This window comes from Alosa sapidissima, chromosome 2 (assembly GCF_018492685.1).
Source record: "Alosa sapidissima isolate fAloSap1 chromosome 2, fAloSap1.pri, whole genome shotgun sequence".
Lineage (NCBI taxonomy): Eukaryota > Metazoa > Chordata > Actinopteri > Clupeiformes > Clupeidae > Alosa > Alosa sapidissima.
In genome coordinates, this window is record NC_055958.1 from 20,633,957 (window position 1) to 20,651,849 (window position 17,893).

Genomic DNA, 17,893 nt, shown 5'->3' on the forward strand with positions numbered 1-17,893 from the left:
AATGAAAATGGCCCAATTCGAGGGGCGGCACCAAGCATGCATTTGAAACTCTCACTGCACGCAGTTGGATAACGCTACGACCAATCACAACAATTCATCAGTGTCAGTCATCAGTGTAGCTCGCCTTTGTCCCGCCTACACCGATTTGATTGGTCCCTCTCGCTCGAGAGATAGAAGAAATTTGGATCATTGCTCGTGGCCAGAGTATCTTGCGGGCACAATTCAAATTGTGCTCTCGCGAGAACTCTGGATTTCCAGGGTAATGGAGTGGTCCCCTCAGGTTTTAAACGTGCAATTGTGCAACCTTTACTGAAGAAACCTAGCCTTGAGCCCAGTGACCTGAAGAATTATAGGCCTATTTCTAAATGACCTTTTCTGTCAAAGATACTAGAAAATGTTCTCAGGTTTCTTCTTATCTGAGTGAGTTCAATATATGTGATAAATTCCAATCATGTTTTAGATCTCTGCACAGCACTAAATCGGCTAAAAGTCCAAAACGACATTCTCTTAGCAGTTGATTCTGGATCTTGCGCCCTCTTGGTGCTTCTTGATCTGAGTGCAGCATTTGACACCATCGAACATAACATCCTATTAAAACGCTTGGAGGATGAAGTTGGTCTCCAGGGTTCTGTTTTGCAATGGTTCTCTTCTTATCTTAGTGATCATTTTCAGTTAGTTTAGGCAATTTCTCCTCTTCCTCTGCCCCTATAAATTGTGGTGTTCCTCAGGGATCCATTTTGGGCCCTCTTTTATTCTCTCTTTATATGCTACCCCTTGGCTCAATTTTTAAAAAGTATAACATTCAGTATCACTGCTATGCAGATGACACCCAGTTTTACCTGCCTGTTAACACTGATGGCATTTGTTCTTTGGAGAATATTTCTAACTGTCTCAGTGACGTCAAACGCTGGATGGCAAGACATTTTCTTCAACTGAACGAAAGTAAAACTGATATAATTATTTTTGGCCCTCCAAGTGATGTTTCTATCTTGAAATATTGTTTTGAAATTGCAAACTGCCACAGTGAAGTCAAGAATCTTGGGGTTTTCTTTGACTCCTCTTTACATTTTAATAAGCAAGTAAATAGTGTGGTCAAAGGCAGCTTTTTCCAGTTAAGAACCATTGCAAAACTGAAGCCCTTTCTGTCCTCCGATCTTTAAACTCTTATACATGCTTTCATAACATCTAGACTAGATTAGATCCACCCTCAACAGACCAGCTAGTTCAGAATGGAGCAGCTAGATTATTAAGTGGCTCTAAGAAACTTAGCCAAACTCCTGTGTTGGCTAAGCTGCACTGGTTACCTGTGGAGCACAGAGTTAATTTGAAAATTTTGCTTTTTGTCTTCAAAGCCCACAGTGGTTTGGCACCTAGTTACATAGGTGACCTACTAATTCCGTACAGCGCTCAAAGATCACTTAGGTCTTCATCTCAGAATCTTCTCTATATCCCCAAAACACGCCTTGAAACTAAGGGTGATAGAGCCTTCTCTGTTGTTGCCTGCAACTCTCTCCAACCATTGACTGCTTTAAGTCTAACTTAAATACTTTCATTTTCTCCCAAGCTTTTAATCTACCTTAATACCCCCCCCACACACACTCTTTATTCTTTATTTTATTTTTGACTAATTTGTTTATTATTTCAATTATTTATTTATTTTCCCCCCATGTTATATTATTATTGTTGTACCATTGTCATTGTTTTATGTTTGTTTGTAAGCACTTTGGTTCAACTCAGTTGTTTTTAAATGTGCTATAGAAATAAAGTTGACTTGACTTGACTTGACTTAGTCTATATGGTCAGTCTTGAGTAGAACCAGAGCTTAATGCTGAAATGAGCCATGGTTACTGCCTGGACAGAGGTCAGGTCCACAGACCATTACAAAGAAACTAATGAAAGATACTTGGAAAGGTGGAGGCTTTGAACGTTTTGTTTCCGCACTCCAGCCATGGAGCTTGAGGGGGCTCCTGATGCAGTGTGTCCGTGCGTGTCCTGCATTCCTGGTCACAGTGACTGCCAGTCTCTTTGGGGGGTTCATTTAGCCCGCTGAGGCCCTTTTTATGTGGGGATCTTCTTCTAGAGTGACACAAGTGGAGCATGTCTCCTTGGGCCCTCTCTCTGTAAACGTCCCACCACTCAGTTCTGGAGTCAGGCAAGCGCAGTGCCAGATCACTCTGACCTCCTCTTGAGCATGACCGCTGGACTGCATTGCTGAGCAGCAAGCCACAACAGTGACCTTTGAAATGGCTCTGGGGTGATAGATCTGTAAAGGCAACACGACCTTGCTGTTGTTTCACAACGGCCCCAGTCCACGTACGCAGAAACGAAACATCTCTGCAGGCTCCTTCAGAGACATGAATTCTGCACTGTTGTGCCTCTGTTGTGTTTTGTTGTTCGATGGGAATAAACTGCTGAGATGAGAGGGTAGAGTTAGCTCATTACTGAGCTGGTGCTGAGTGTTTCGTCATCCATAGATGTGGTCAGGATGAAAAAAGTGTTTTCTGTCTGTATTTTTCTAGTTACATAAATACAAAAATGCATTTTTTGGTCTTGGTTATATTATCTATGGTTTTGATGACATCACCACACAGTGGTTTAAACATCCCCAAATCCCATTTGGAAGGGGAACTTGACATTTATTCTTTGGGTTTTGCTCTTCCCTGCGCCTGCAGAGCCACCCCCCGGCTTAACTGCTGTGTCCCTGAGTTCCATTTGGGACTGTAATGGGATTAAGTGTCTGCTACATAAAGCACTCCCCTGGCTTCTAGCAGTCAGGGATGTTTTGCATCCAGAGCTCAAGAGAGCACAACCAAAATAATAATGGAAAAAGCAGAGCACAATTACATTAAACTTCTAAATGCTGGGTCCTCCTGTGCCAGTACACAACACTTGTATTTGCAGCTGAAGGATCTTTGCACAGCTTAGGTTCTGCTTGTGTTGCCAGTGTGACATGATATAAAAAAATGACTTATAACTCACATTCAACTCACCGTCGGACTCATTCAACTCCTACGGGCTTAGAGAGAGAATGTTCTCCCAGGTCTCAGTGCAGAGCAGAGCACCCTGAGTCTGACAGGAGGTAGCGTTCACCGGCCCCCTCTCCTCCCCTGATTGCCTTTTCATCAGTTCAGACCTTTCTCTGAGCCAGGGAGAGCCTAGCCCTGAAAGCGCTCATTAAGCAGCAGGTGATGGCCTGCCAGTCCTAGAGTGGAGTGTGTTTGACCCCGTGCACCGCAAACACTGCTAACACTGTTTGGAGCACAAGCTGAAATGTGCAGCAGTTAATTAAAGGCTTCCCGCAAGCGCGCTGGAATTTAAGGATCACTTGCCATATAAAGGGACAGTATTTTTGGGGGGTGAGTGTGTGTGTGTGTGCATCTCTCTCTTTCTCTCTCTCTCTCTCTCTCTCTCTCTCTCTGTGTATGTGAATAAAAGGGTGGTCATGGTGCTAGAGGAGGGCTGGTAGTGGGGGCAGATGGTGGTGTTAAACCCCTGCTTGTCTGCCGTATGGTGCTCCACGGAGATGTACACTGGCTGGCTGTGCGGATATTCGGGGAGGGTGGGATGGCACGACCCCCAGCGGGCCTCGATGTTTCCCACAGCCCGCCTGACAGAGGTCCATTCACCGGCCAGTTTCGGTGAGGGCCCTTCAGCTGGAGAGGGGAAGAGGCCCTCCATGGCACAGCAGAATGGCCTGGAGATCCCGGGTGGAGGGAGTGGAAGATGGAGACTAGAGAGGATATTCTTTTTTCCCCTCTCTTGCCACCCGTTCTCTCCCTCTCTCTCTCGCTCTGTTCCCCCTCTTTCCTTTCTCTTCTCTGGGCTTTGTCTAGTCTCTCTCCAGGCCACACAGGACTCCTCCATTTGGGGACAATAGAGGGCCAATTAGAGCTGCATTCACAGCCCAGTGCAGGCCCGGCTACTTGTGCTAATCCAGAGGCCCATCCTCCCTTTCCTGTCCTCTGGGTCGCCCAACACCCCTGATCCCTCTATCCCTATCGGCCGGCGTGATGATGGAGTGTACCAGCAACACACAATCCTCAGGGTTCTATCAGGTGGTCTGTTTGACTTTGCAAACCTAAACATGATCACTTCAGAAATGTCATATGATGGGCCACTGAAGCTATTCTTTTCAGAGTTCATGTTTGCATTGGGATCAGGAGGATCCTAGGTTCAGGGTTGTTTACAGGTTTTCTCTTTACATAGTGACATTCCTATGAAGGACTTGTCATTTCAAAGGCAGGCAGGTGTTATCCCTCAGGGTATTAGCTTTGGTGAGGTTAGTTGCTGTCAGATTGCCACTGAGCTCATGTGAGATGCCCACATGTCTTGGACTTTTTCTGGAAAGCTTTATGGAGAACAGCTTATGCTACATGCACGGCTATGGCTTTATGGAAATGCGTGTTCCATTCCGTTCTGCTAGCTCTCTTTTGTGCCCTCTAGTGTATATCTGTATAGATTGGAATTGATTATTGTTCTCTCCATTCAATCTCCTGCATTCCTGCTTACTATTAACATTTGTAAGTGTTTCAATTAGCAAAATGGCCTTGGGGATCAATGGCCAAGAGTGGAGAGGCTAATTGGATCCATGAATCATCAGCGCTGTAATCAAGGGCTCTGCATCATGTCTTCATTTGTAAGTGGACGCTGTTAGAGGGGGGTGTTGGCCAGGGTGTGCACGTGCATGCAGCCTGACTGCTCGAGTTCGGCCGTCTTTTTTTCTGCTGCATGAAAACTGAGCTTCATCTCTGGCACTGAAGGGCCTGTAAAAGTGAAATGCTTTCCATCTCTGCCTTGCATAACCATATGGGGGTGCTTAACCAGCTAAAGTGCACGTCAAGAGTGCATGATGTCATCGGACTCCAGCCAAACCCCTGCACGCTTGTATTGACACATGAATTACAGCAGACAATAAGGTCTCTGAGGCCCGCTTTATCACTCTTGTTAAAAAGAATCAACTGAACTGTGGTTGCTGTGTGCACAGAAAAAATGGCCTGGGAAAGTTGGGCTGCAGCAAGGTTTCCATCGCCTGTTTCCTCGAGCGGACGCGTCAGCTAGTCCAGTGCTGAGCCGTGGTTTGCGGGTCGGTTTGGTATCTAAGGGAAACCTGCTGTTACTGGGCTCAGACAGATGGAGATAGACACACTCATGCACACTCATATTAGCACACACACACACACACACACACACACACATACACACACACACACACAGACACACAGACACACACACACACACACACACACACACACACACACACACACACACACACACACAAACACAAAGACACACACACACACACACACACACACACACACACACACACATACACACACAGACACACAGACACACACACACACACACACACACACACACACACAAACACAAACACAAAGACACACACACACACACACACACACACACACACACACACACACACACACACACACACACACACACACACACTCAAACACACAAGTCCAAGCCCAGCAAATCTCATCTCACAAAGCACAGCTGCATTCACATTCCCTATTGGAGAATGCTGAGGCAGCTCAACCGCAGCACATTAAATAGCACACTGAATCGAGTGGGTCGATTATAATTAAAAGAACAGTTGTCCAAATTTCAGTGATCATGATGCTATTTTGTTTGACAGCTAAACTTTCTTAGGAAGGACAGCAAAGTCTCCTCCAGGACACCAAGAGGAGCGCCCACACCCTCAAATGAACAAAACAGCTGGCTTCGTTTTGGTCAGAGGTGTGAATTTCAGCCAGCTTAGCTCAAAACATGCAGCGCGACCTTGAGTTTGCACCCCATATCCTGTTATCAAGTGTCCGAAAGCACACTGACCGGGCTGGGCTCATTTAGGCCGAAATAGAGCGCCTCGGGTGTGGTAGTGACAGCCACTTTTTTAAGAGCAGATGGCATGACTTTAGAACAGCCAGCTTAGTGTGCTGATTTGACCACCAGCTGCAGTTGCTTATGCTAGCCCCCTCTAAAAACACGAACATCTCTCTCCACTACCCCCCCCCCCAATCACCCCCCTCCCCCCAAACCGTTATGCGAGAAACAATGAGCCTGGGACAGTGACTAAGCCTCTCCCGTGATTTCCCAGAACAGGCCAGGAGCACCTGAGCCGGCAGAGAGAATGGGATGAAAACGCTTTGTTTATTCTTCCAGGAGCGCAGGAAGCCTGTGCTTTCACTGCCTGACAGTCTGCCAGAACCCCCCCCCCCCTCCCTGCTTCTCTCTCTCTCTCTCTCTCTCTCACTGTCTCCCTCTCTCACACTGTCTTCTCCGCTCTCCTTCTCGCTGTCGCCCAGGCATTCTCTCTCTTTCTCTCTATCGCTCTCTCTCTCTCTCTTTTTCTCTCTATCTGTCTATCTGTCTATCTGTCGATCTCTCTCTCTCTGGCCCTTTCTCTGTCTCTGTGTCTTCTAGGCTTTTTCCTTTCTGTCTCAGTCATCCTTTGTGTATGTGTTGTTGTTTGAGTTGAGCTCTGTGTGATATGTCTATCAAAGACTTCAGCCGTTTTGCATTCCAGTCATTTGATAGCGTTCGCATTTTTGTTACACGGTGCACTTTGAGGCCTCCCGTCAGGTTATCTATCTCTGTCTCCTTTATCAGTTGTGTAAATTCCTACCCATCGCTGATGCCATCACTGGTGATAGCCTCTTCTCTCTCTCTCCCTCATTCTCTCTCTCTCTCTCTCTTTCTCTCTCCATCGGCTGGGCCCATGGCCTGTTCCTCAAAACCCACTGCAGGCCAGGAAAACAGGATGAGGCGGAGATCCACCCTAACTGGGGGTTATCTCGCCCGCCTGCCGCACATTGACTTCTCCGTTTTTTAACTGCTCAGTGCTCTCCGCTCACTTCCTGCTCATGAAGTGCAAACGGCCGTATCCTGTGCAGCTTTTATGATGGACAGGCGTGCGGCTTACCAGCCTCCTCACGGCTCCCAGGGTATATGTTTTCACACACACACTGCAGCTGACGCACACTTTTTGGTGGAATTAAGGTTACGAGCCTGCAGGGAGCACTCTGAAATCGAGCTGAAGTAAGACTTAATGCTGTGCAGCTTTAAGAGCTCTTTAGAGTAGTACATCTTTCACTATTCTGTTCGAAACATCCTCACGCCACAAATCACGCCGTTGGGGGTCTCAGTCTGGCACTCGATCTGGCCTCTGTGGCGTGTTCAGAGGTCTCTTTGGAGTGCAGACCATGGTAGTGGCATAGAGCCACAGTCTCTCTGTCTCCACTGTCCCCTCCAGCCAGATGGCTCCGTGCACATGTAATACACCTTTGTCACTTCAGAAGCTTTTGGTGGCTAGCTTCAGCAAGGCTAGCCTGTATGTGGATTAAAACGCATCTCTGTTAAAGACTTGGAAGGCCTGGTAGAGGCTAGTCGGGAAGGCAGGTAGAGGCTAGTCATACCCTCTGACAATGACTTGTTCTAACCAGATTGACTGAAGCATTTTAAGCACCGAGATGACTCATGCTGTGAGACCACAGGTGCGAGTTGTATCACTAAGCAGCAGACGGACGTCGGGTAATGTGATCAGTGTGCTTAGTGAATGGGTTAAGGACATTTATTTGTGATGCTGATGACTTATGACTGATCAGCTTTAAACCAGTTGTCACTCAACTCATTATAAGCAATTTGATGTTGATATCCACTTGGTATTGTGAGTCATTGCTTGTTTAATGTTAATGTTTAATAAGAATTGTGATATATTTAATTGATGTTTCTTTTAATCAGTTTAATATGTTTTGCAATATTTACACAAACAGTATTACATCATTTGACAATAGAAATGTATGGGTGGTCTGTAAGCAGGAAGTCTTTTCATGTGAAGCAATAATTTGTAGGTGCAGCCCACGCACCAGGTTGTTTTGTTGTTCAGCTCGAATGAAATGAATGAATCACTATAAATCAACAGAACACATCCTGGGATCTGTCAGCAGCAAGACTTCATTTGCAATTCTGATCCACCATCTCTCCTTCCACTGCAGTGAAGGGGGGTTATCTCAAGTTTCCCTGATACGCTTTTACATGTTTGTTTTTGTCTTGTAAAGTCTCCGTAGATTAATACCACCAGCAAGAGCCTTGTCCATAAATCACAGTGCAATCAGAGATCTGGGTTGGGCTGGCCGCACCCACAGACTCTGCCTTTCAATCACTATTCCCCAACCCACCCACTTTGGAAGGCAGCATAATGAGTTGGTCAATATCTGTCCGGGCTAATTGCACAGTCCCTTAGTCTAAATGAAGGTTTTACTGAGACAGGCAGGCAGAGAGTTCCCCAAGGGGAACGGAGGACGTGTGTCACCACAGAGCCAAATTATGATTGGCTAACGGACTGCCCATCTTCATTACACTCCGCTCCCAAGTGGAGATGTCAGAGACGTCATTTTTAATTTTTTTTTTCTTGCCCGAATTTCATTTTAGCTGCTTTTTGTTATGGATATTATTGTGTCTGGGGTAAGGGTTACCAAAAGCTACCAAAAGCTATGTAGACGGCTTTGTGTTGGAGAGGGCTTTCAGTGGGTTCAGAGTGTATTTACTCCTTGATTGAGTCTCAGTCAAGGTTGAGCTGAGAGGCAGGATGTACTCACCCACATCGTCCTCAGTACTGACTCCTCTTGGTCGCTCTTCCGCCATGCTCATCTTGGGAGTGCAGCAGGTTGCTGACGTTGCTCACAACAAATATTCTTTTAGATTTTTTTTAATGCATTTCATTTATTTTCTTTCGAACCATCTGCACGTCCATTTCAATATACGGGACGTTAATTGTATTGTCTCCTGCACCCTCCCCGCCCTCCCTCCAACCCTCTTTCACTCTCTTCCCCTCCTCCTCCTCCTCCTCCTCCCATGTAGGATCCCCAGACTAGGAGCTTAGAGACCCTGAGTGGAGAGCAGAGTGTGTGTGTGTGTGTGTGTGTGTGTGGTTGGGGGTGGGGGGGGGAGTATGCTGGCAGCAGGCACGTCGTCCCATCACAGCCCTCCAGACTCTGGATGTACCACTCTCCGAGATGACGCTCCATCCTCTGCTCCGAGAGCGGGCTGGATCACTGTGACGGATTTAGGGCTCAGATGCGGGGCCTGAAACCTGGTTCTGAGATCGGGAGGGTCTGCCAGTGGAACGTCCACAGCACAACATCGACATTGGCTGTTGGGATAGCTGAGAGAAGATAGGAAAAGAGAGAGAGAGAGAGAGAGAGAGAGAGAGAGAGAGAACAGAGAGAAAGAGAGAGGGAGAGGTCGGAGGAAAGTAGCCATGGCCCGTCTGAATTGGTGCCTGGCTGCTCTCATAAACTGGGGGAAGTTCCTGTTCTTCTGCTTCTTCCCTATCAGGTTTTTCAGAAGTGAAAAGGTAAGTCAGCACCCCTGGAGTCCACATACACCTCCTTATACCTCCTTCTGGAAAGGAGAGGTGTATGTGTATAATATTCCCCTCATTCTGGAGAGGAGAGGTGTATGTGTATACTATTCCCCTCCTTCTGGAGGGGAGAGGTGTATGTAGTGTAGGTTCTGTTTGGAGAGGCATGCTGGGATGAAAAACCGATGGGTTTTGTGGTGATGCTTTGTTATGGCTGACCAGAAATTGTCTTTATTATCATTTAAGTCATTGTTTATCAGTTTATTCAATCATAATTTTTAAACTAATGCACAAGTCTTTTATTTTTTGTATGGATTTATGACAAATGCAACCTTTTTTTGGTCAGATTTCCCACAGAGATTGAGATATGTGCTGTCAATATTTCTCCCTGACTTCTTTTGGAATGGAATGGAATTGACATGGAATGCGAAAATATTTCGGTTACACAGGAGGTTAAATGGCTTTATAGTATGAATTCATCAATGTCCTTATGCACGGCTGTCATGGGACATTTCCCCCATTTACAAAGTCAGTTCTGTTTTATTGATTTCAGGGTTACCTTGGTATCCCACAGCGATGTAAGAAATGAAATATGGCAAGCAGTAAAACAGCCCAGAGAGCTGACAGTGTGTTTTTACGGCATTCATGAGCGACTGGGTCGTGAGTGAGTGAAGGGAAAAGTAGCTCGGTTTGGCTCTTTGGCCAATTGTGATGGTAGCTGTGTGAGGCTAATGCAGTGTTCTGACCTCCCCCACCTTCTTACTTGACTGACTGCCTCTGACCACTCTGTTTTTTGTATTGAAGATGACTAAACTAGATGTACCGCAGAGTGGTACAAAATATGACCGCCGCCCAGTCCAGCACATTTTTTCCACAAATTAATAAAATAAAGGCATATATGATTCTAACTGTCTCACTAAATTGCATTATGCACACTCAATTCTCACTGGGATCTGCTAGACAACAAGTACCAAAACATGATTAGTTCATAGATTTCACATGTAAAATTCATTTTATGCAACCCCACCCCCATCTTGCCTGTTCATAATTCTGAGAAATTATGTTTATGTGTGTGTGTGTGTGTGTGTGCCTGTGTATGTGCCTGTGTGTGTGCATGTGCATGTGCATGCATGCGTACATATGTCTACTGTGTGAGTATGTGTCATACATATGATTACTGTGAATGTATGTGTGTGCGTGTGTATCTGTTTATGCACATGTGTGCATATGGAATGGGTTAACATGACCCCTGGAGGCAAACATACGGAAAAAATTGGTCATCCTAGGCCCTACGGTTCTCAAGATATTGACAGAAAACTCTGTTGGTGTACGGTCACTAAATGTACACATAAATTATTTTATTGTAAGGCCCCCCATGAACAAAAGTTCACCAAACTTGGCATGCATTCGGAGGGTGTCATAATGATCCTACACTTTCAATTTCGTGCAGTTTTGACCATGTCAGCCAGAGATATTGTGATGAAAACATCTAATTTTTTGCTTTTTAATTTTTAACTAGGTGGTGCTATACATGAAAAAAATGGTAATGGTATGGGTTGACATGGCCCCTTAAGACTAACATACAAAAAACAAGGTGGTCCTTTTAGACCCTACGGTTCTCGAGATATTCACAGAAAACTGTCTTCGGCCACCTACAGGCCAGTTGGTGTATAGTAACATAAATTAATTTATTGTGTGGCCCCCCATGAACGGAATTCCACGAAACTTGGCGTGCATTCAGAGGGTGTCATAATGATCCTACACTTCCAATTTCGTGCAGTTTTGACTTTGTTAGGTCACAGATACCTGCAATTACACCTCATTTACACCTCATTTTTACTTTTTTGTGTTTAACTAGGTGGCGCTATACATGAAATGAGTGGTTATGGAATGGGTTGACATGGCCCCTTGCGATCAACATACAAAAAAAAGGTGGTCCTCCTAAACCCTACGGTTCTCGAGATATTCACAGAAAACTTGGAACGCATAAATGCCCTGAAATCCTTGCTTCAAACACTGAAATGTCATACTGGATGGCACTTATTATGACCGCCGCGCAGCGAATATTTCCGACCAAATTTCCGTCAAGGATTCCCGGGACACTGAAAGACCGGGGTACACGAAACTTGGTGGGCATGTAACCCCACATGGATAGCATGGAACCATCGGTTTTCGTTTTGATCTGTAGCCCCCCCGCTGTACTGGACCCCCTGAAAGGAGGGTAGGGCAGACACAGTTTTCTGTGAATATCTTGAGAACCGTAGGGCCTAGTATGACCAATTTTTTCCGTATGTTTGCCTCCAGGGGTCATGTTAACCCATTCCATGTGCACACATGTGCATAAACAGATACACACGCACATACATACATTCACAGTAATCATACGTACACACACAAGCACGCACACACACACACACACACCCACACCCACACACATAAACATAAACGTGTACACGCACACATGCACACAATTCAAGAATTTCTCAGAATTATGAATAGGGAAGATGGGGGTGGGGTTGTATAAAATGAATTTTACATGTGAAATCTATGAACTAATCATGTTTTGGTACTTGTTGTCTAGCAGATACCAGTGAGAATTGAGGGTGGATAATGCAATTTAGTGAGACAGTTAGAATCATATAGGCCTTTCAGCGTGATTTATTTTTGTGGAAAAAATGTGCTGGACTGGGCGGCGGTCATATTTTGTACCGCTCTGCGGTACATCTAGTTTTTTTTTTTTATTTGATTTGTTTATCCCTGTTTTTGCTGATGACTTAGAAAATATAGAACATAGAAACCTAATAGTGTTGAATTGGGAAGTGTATTCTGGGGGTTTCTCTGTCCTCCTCTGCCCTCCATTTCATCCCCTTATCTCTCTATTGGAGCTGCTGTCTTCTGCCAGTGTCCCTGGCTATGAGCTCGCCCTTTGTGTCTTGGGAAGGAGAGGTGGTGCCAAGTTCACTGGCGGTTCAGCATTAGCTCCAGGGTTTGGTTCAACATCTCTGTTTGCCTCTCCACTCTAAGCCTCCACTGGCATGACACCGGCACCAACGCTGTAAGGAATTATGGTTATCACCAGGCCTGAAGACACACTGGCCTGGAGGGGAGTTCTGGGGATGGGGTGGATGCAAGTGGATCAAGATCCAAGCCAACGCCTGGATAAACCTCTTAAGGGTTTGGTGTCATGGTCATGCATGTGCTATTCAACATCCAAACTTTTCAAGGGAGTAATGAATGCAATTGTATCTTAGGGCTAAACTGGAAAATAATCTCTTGGTGCATAGTGCAGATAGGCATGGATGAGATGCTGTACAGTATGCAGGCAAGACACTGATAATGGTGTCAGACTTGCTCATGGGCATTAGTACAATACAGCAGACATTGCCTGACATGGCACTCATCATGAAACCCGAAAGTTTGGCTTAAAGTGTCAGTAACCAGAAGTTGGTATTCAGCCAAGCAAACACTGACACACACCACACACACACACACACACACACACACACACACACACACACACACACACACACACACACACACACACACACACACACACACACATGTATGTCTGTGGTCATACACACACACTCATACAGGAGTAGAGATGTATTTTTATTTTTATTAAATACTGCAATACTGAATATTTTTAAATTCCTCAATGTGACCTCCTTGCTTTTAGAACAAGCAGCATTATATATACAGAAATAACATCCGCTGCTATCCATACCTCCGAGCTCATTCATTGACATTCATGAGAGGAGTCCGTGAAGCACAAATAAAGTCTCCAGGAATATTTCTCCATGGTTATTGCAGCACAGGCCAAAGATGATCTAAGACACTGGGGCTCTTTCATCCTTGATCCCTGTCAAAATAAGCCAAGGCAATTTGAGTGAAACTGAGCCTGGGATCGGCCTGGGACATTTCTTGGCATGGTGTCCTGTTCGGCAAACTAAATTTCATTCATAACTGCGAGGGTTGTTATAATGGCAGAACACACAAACACAAGGTATAGATAAGTGGAACATTTTCCCCTGCATTTTATGTCTGTGAGATACCTCAGGTATTTTTACCAGAAGACACACAAATGCTTATACTCATGTGTGCACATACTCTATCCCCCACCCTCTCTGTCTCTCTGTCTCTCTCTCTCTCTCTTACACACACAGACATAGCTCCATGCACTTACGATAATTAACAAAGAGGCTGCCTGTCTCCCTGCAGCAGAGAGAAAGATTGCAAGCAGAATGTGATGGTAGCAGGCACTTCTCTTTTTGCCCTAAAATCAATCTCTCTGTATTGGCATGTTGATGGCATGCCATGCTGTTTCTGGCCTGTACTTATCATTGGGGAGAACAAAGCACTTTTCTTCTCATTTAACTAATGTCCTTGGGACTAATAAATGAAATGCGACACACACAGAAACATTCCAGTCAGCTGAAGGAAAAACAAATAAAATGGAGACAAGGCCTTGTGCCCAGACCCAAGTGCCAGGAGAGGACGGAGTGCAAAATCACTACTGGATAAATATTGGCATCAATCATCAGCTTATCCATTAGTATGTTGTAATAAGGGTTTACTCAGTGAAAGGCCTTGATTCATCACCAATAGAGATTCTTAACCTCTCTGTATTTGTGGAGTCTACAAATGAATACCCAGATGGCCTCTTAATGCCCTTGATAAGGAAGCTGCTGCACCTTGTGATTATTTTTCTTTTTTCCCTTTATCTCTTGCCTCTTCTTGATTCTTGTGACCATTTGCACATCATCCTCATGACGATAGTTTTCTGCTCTTGAATATAGCAGTATTTCTGACTTCTGGTTCAAGTATATCCAAGGTGATCTGTGCTATCTACATAGGTGTTGCGTCGCTAGTAGTACAGTAGGCTATGGATCTGCTGTGACCCAGTAAGCTCTCATGCTCACATTTTCTGTTTATTGCCACACAAAACAAAAAATCAGGATTGAGGAACGATACTGTATGTACATTAAATTACATCTGTAAATAACACCAGTGATCTTATTTTGATTCTGTATTGAGTCATGCTTTTGGTAATAACAGACAGGGTAGCAGTAAAAATAAATTAGAGTGGTCAGACTTGGATGTAGCCTAGTTGCTAACAAGCATCCTACCTAGCTAGCCAACCTACTTGCAAGTCTGGTAAATGTGAAAGCCTGAATATTTATAATTAAGGAAGTCTGGTTTTGTTGTTATTGGCAAATGAAGGGTAACATTTTATACCATTTTATATGATTTCTCTACATTTTATATGTATCTTACATTCCAAACACACATCAGGCATTCATGAACAAAGTGTCATTTGAGCTTCATGTCTAGTAAAACCGCTGTCTGTGAGCAAATAGGAGCTTCTGGTGAGTAGATCTGTAATTGGTTAAAAGATTAATAACAATCACTAATCATCATCATAACAACAACCTACAAACAATGACCATGTAAGGAGAATTAATTAGTTAGATACAAAACAGATGACTTTTTGAAAAATTCCAAATATTACTAGAACAAAGGGCTTTAGGTAATGATTTAAATTGACCATTTCTCATGTCTCCCCTGTCATGAATGATTCTCTGTGGCCTTTAGACTCCCTTCTTCTGTGAGCATCCAAACACTGATGGATCTCAGGACATCTGCCGAGACCTCAGGTTCCTGGCTTGGCCCCACAGTGTGCTTGCCATTATATAACTCTGTGATTGCGCACCACAGTAATGGGATGAGCTAATAGCCATAGAGAGTTTGGGAGAACTGGGTGGATTTCCTGCTGCTTAGAGGAAGATAAGTTTGGCATGGGCTGAAATGTTGGTTTTGTCAGTTTAACTTGGCTCTCAGCGTTGTGGTATGTAAGCGATTATAGACCTCAGAGTTTTATACAAGGTCCACTTGGGATGTTTAATATGAGAGAGCAAGAGGGGGAGGATGTGTGGTGGTTGGTTGGGGGGCGGAGGCCTTCACCACTGTGGGTCTCTCACCCCCAGTAGCCCTGCTGTCCAGAGCCTCCGCAGGAAGGCGTGCTCACACACGTGAGCCCAGGGCCTGGGAGGAGAGGGTGTGTCTGTGTTGTGTTTTTCCACAAGTGGTGGAATGACTGAGTGAGAGGGATATGCATGAGTGTGTGTGTGTGTGTGTGTGTGTGTGTGTGTGTGTGTGTGTGTGTGTGTGTGTGTGTGTGTGTGTGTGTGTGTGTGTGTGTGTGTGTGTGTGTGTGTGTGTCTGTGTGTGTGTCTGTGTGTGTGTGTAAGGGGGCGGGCAGGGGGAATAGGAAAGGGGGTGTCCTTCCTGTCTTCCTGCTATGCTGAGTGAAGTTAGTCGAGAGATTTCTGCCAAGTACAAAGCACAACACCATGTTGGGGCTCACGTGGCCATGTTGGGCTGTTATTGTGTGGGGCTGTTATTGTGTGGACCTGTTATTGTGTAGGGCTGTTATTGTGTGGGGCTGTTTGTACGTGTCTCTGTCTTTACTCTCTTCAAGCCCTCTACTGCACACACTACCCTTTCCCCTCATATCCCCTCAGTTGGCCTTCTCTCCAGTTCTCCTCCTCCCGTTGATGCAATCACAGTCCATACAGAAATGGCCCCACCACCAATTTCACCTCCACTTCTGTAGTAGATTATCCTTGTACCAGAGAACATTTGATTTCCATAATGGAAGCATTGAACGTAATGCTCTGGGATGATTTTCCAAGAGAACACAGAAGCGAAAGGTCAGAGGAATACTGATGTGGAGCCATGATTGATTTGATTAGCTGGAGAAAATATGGTGTCTGTTTTTTGGTACTACCCTGCCCCCCTTGTAATCTCTCGGTGGCTTTTTAGGCCAGACCCCGCTGGTGTTTCTCATTGCTGGTGTGTCCGAGTGCCATGGACGCCTTGTTGTTTTCTAATGCTGTCACAGCAGATTGCTTACAGTTCTCTCACTCGCTGCAAAGCATTGCGTCTTTGAACTTGGAGAACAAAAGCTTCAGTCATCGGCAGCCCCGCTGATAGCTTTGTCTGCTGCTTTCTCTTATCAAAATCACAAGGGACAAATCCATTCTTCTCCCTAGTCTCATTTCCCTATGTTGGCCTTTACTTTGTGTGTGTGTGTGTGTGTGTGTGTGTGTGTGTGTGTGTGTGTATGTGTGTAAAGTATTTGTGTATGTGCACGTGTACACGTCCCGCACATGGTCATAAATGAATTGTTTTCTGTAAAAGCATACAGCCAGCAAATAGAGGGGTAATGTGACACTGTGATTATATTATCCAGTCTGTGCTGTAATGAAATGGACCCCCATTCTTACCAGGACATTTTCCTTGCTTTGCTGTGATATGGAGGGAAAAAACAGACTTCTCCGATTTCATCTCTGTCCACTGGCGTCCGTAGGTGGTTTATTTGGTTTTGCTGATTGATACTCCAAAGCACAGAGAGCACAATGTTTCTATTCCTGTCGTTAGACTTTGACACACTGTGTGGTTCCTTTTAAGCCAACAATGGCTCCACAGCTGTCTTTAAATGCAGACTTGCAACAGCTACCTTTGCCAGCAGTGTAATGGAAAAGGATCAGCCAATTTGATCTCCTGTCTTAAGCTGAACAATCCAATCAAGTAATCTTGTCATTCATGTTACATGCTGTGCTGTTTGAGTGAAATTTGTATGGCAGACTACTGTGGGGTCTCAGCTGTGCTTCATGTGTCCACTAGGGGCTGCTATGGCTACTTTGATGTGCCACAGTGAGATTCTATAACAACAATGTGCACATTTGATTACTTCATGCTTTGATTTTGTAATTGAATGAGTTCTTTGTACTTATTTTTAGAAGCTTGGGCATGTTGTCTGCTAAACACATGCAGTGAATTCACTTTTAACACTGTTATGGTCCAGCAAAAAATAGCCAGAGGGTATTTCCAAGAGCAATTCAGGTGTGTGTTCTCAAGGAAACCAACTTTGTCTTCTCAAGAGGATGAATTAAGTGAGTTCCTGCTTTCTATGACTGGTCAACGCTGGTGATGAATGTGGGAGAAATTGGTGGTGAATGTGGGAGAAATTGGTGGGGAATGTGGATAAAACTGGTGGTGAATGTGGGAGAAATTGGTGGGGAATGTGGATGAAATTGGTGGTGAATGTGGGAGAAATTGGTGGGGAATGTGGATAAAACTGGTGGCGCATGAGAAACTGGAGGTTTTGACAGCATCCCCCAGGGCCATGGCTAAGTGTGTCGTGGACAGCTGTGAATTGCGCTTAGCGCTCTGGCTGTGCTGTGGTGAGCCCTGGCTTTCCCTCGGGGTGATTTACAACCACGTCCACACGGCCTCCCGCCTCAGGGCTTAACCTCGCCTGGCAAGGCCTGCGTCTGGAAGAGCCCCTACTACACCAGCTGGGGCTATGCTGTGTGGAAGTATGGAAGTGCATGTAGAATATGTATGGTGTGTGCTGATGGGTGTGTGTGTGTGTGTGTGTGTGTGTGTGTGTGTGTGTGTGTGTGTGTGTGTGTGTGTGTGTGTGTGTGTGTGTGTGTGTGTGTGTTT

At 45.1% G+C, this 17,893-nt stretch overlaps 1 protein-coding gene across 9 annotated transcripts in view; it reads left to right on the forward strand.

Annotated features, from left to right (window-relative positions):
- Positions 1-17,893, forward strand: part of tns1b (tensin 1b) — a 179,671-nt gene that overhangs the window by 32,244 nt on the left and 129,534 nt on the right. Inside the window, exon 1 of one of the 9 annotated variants that reach the window (XM_042065498.1) lies at positions 9,278-9,373. The exons of the other annotated variants lie outside the window; for them this stretch is intronic. Within the exon in view, the coding sequence (XP_041921432.1) occupies positions 9,278-9,373 (96 nt within the window). Of the gene's footprint in view, positions 1-9,277; positions 9,374-17,893 lie in introns of those variants that run through there. 9 annotated transcript variants of the gene reach the window in all.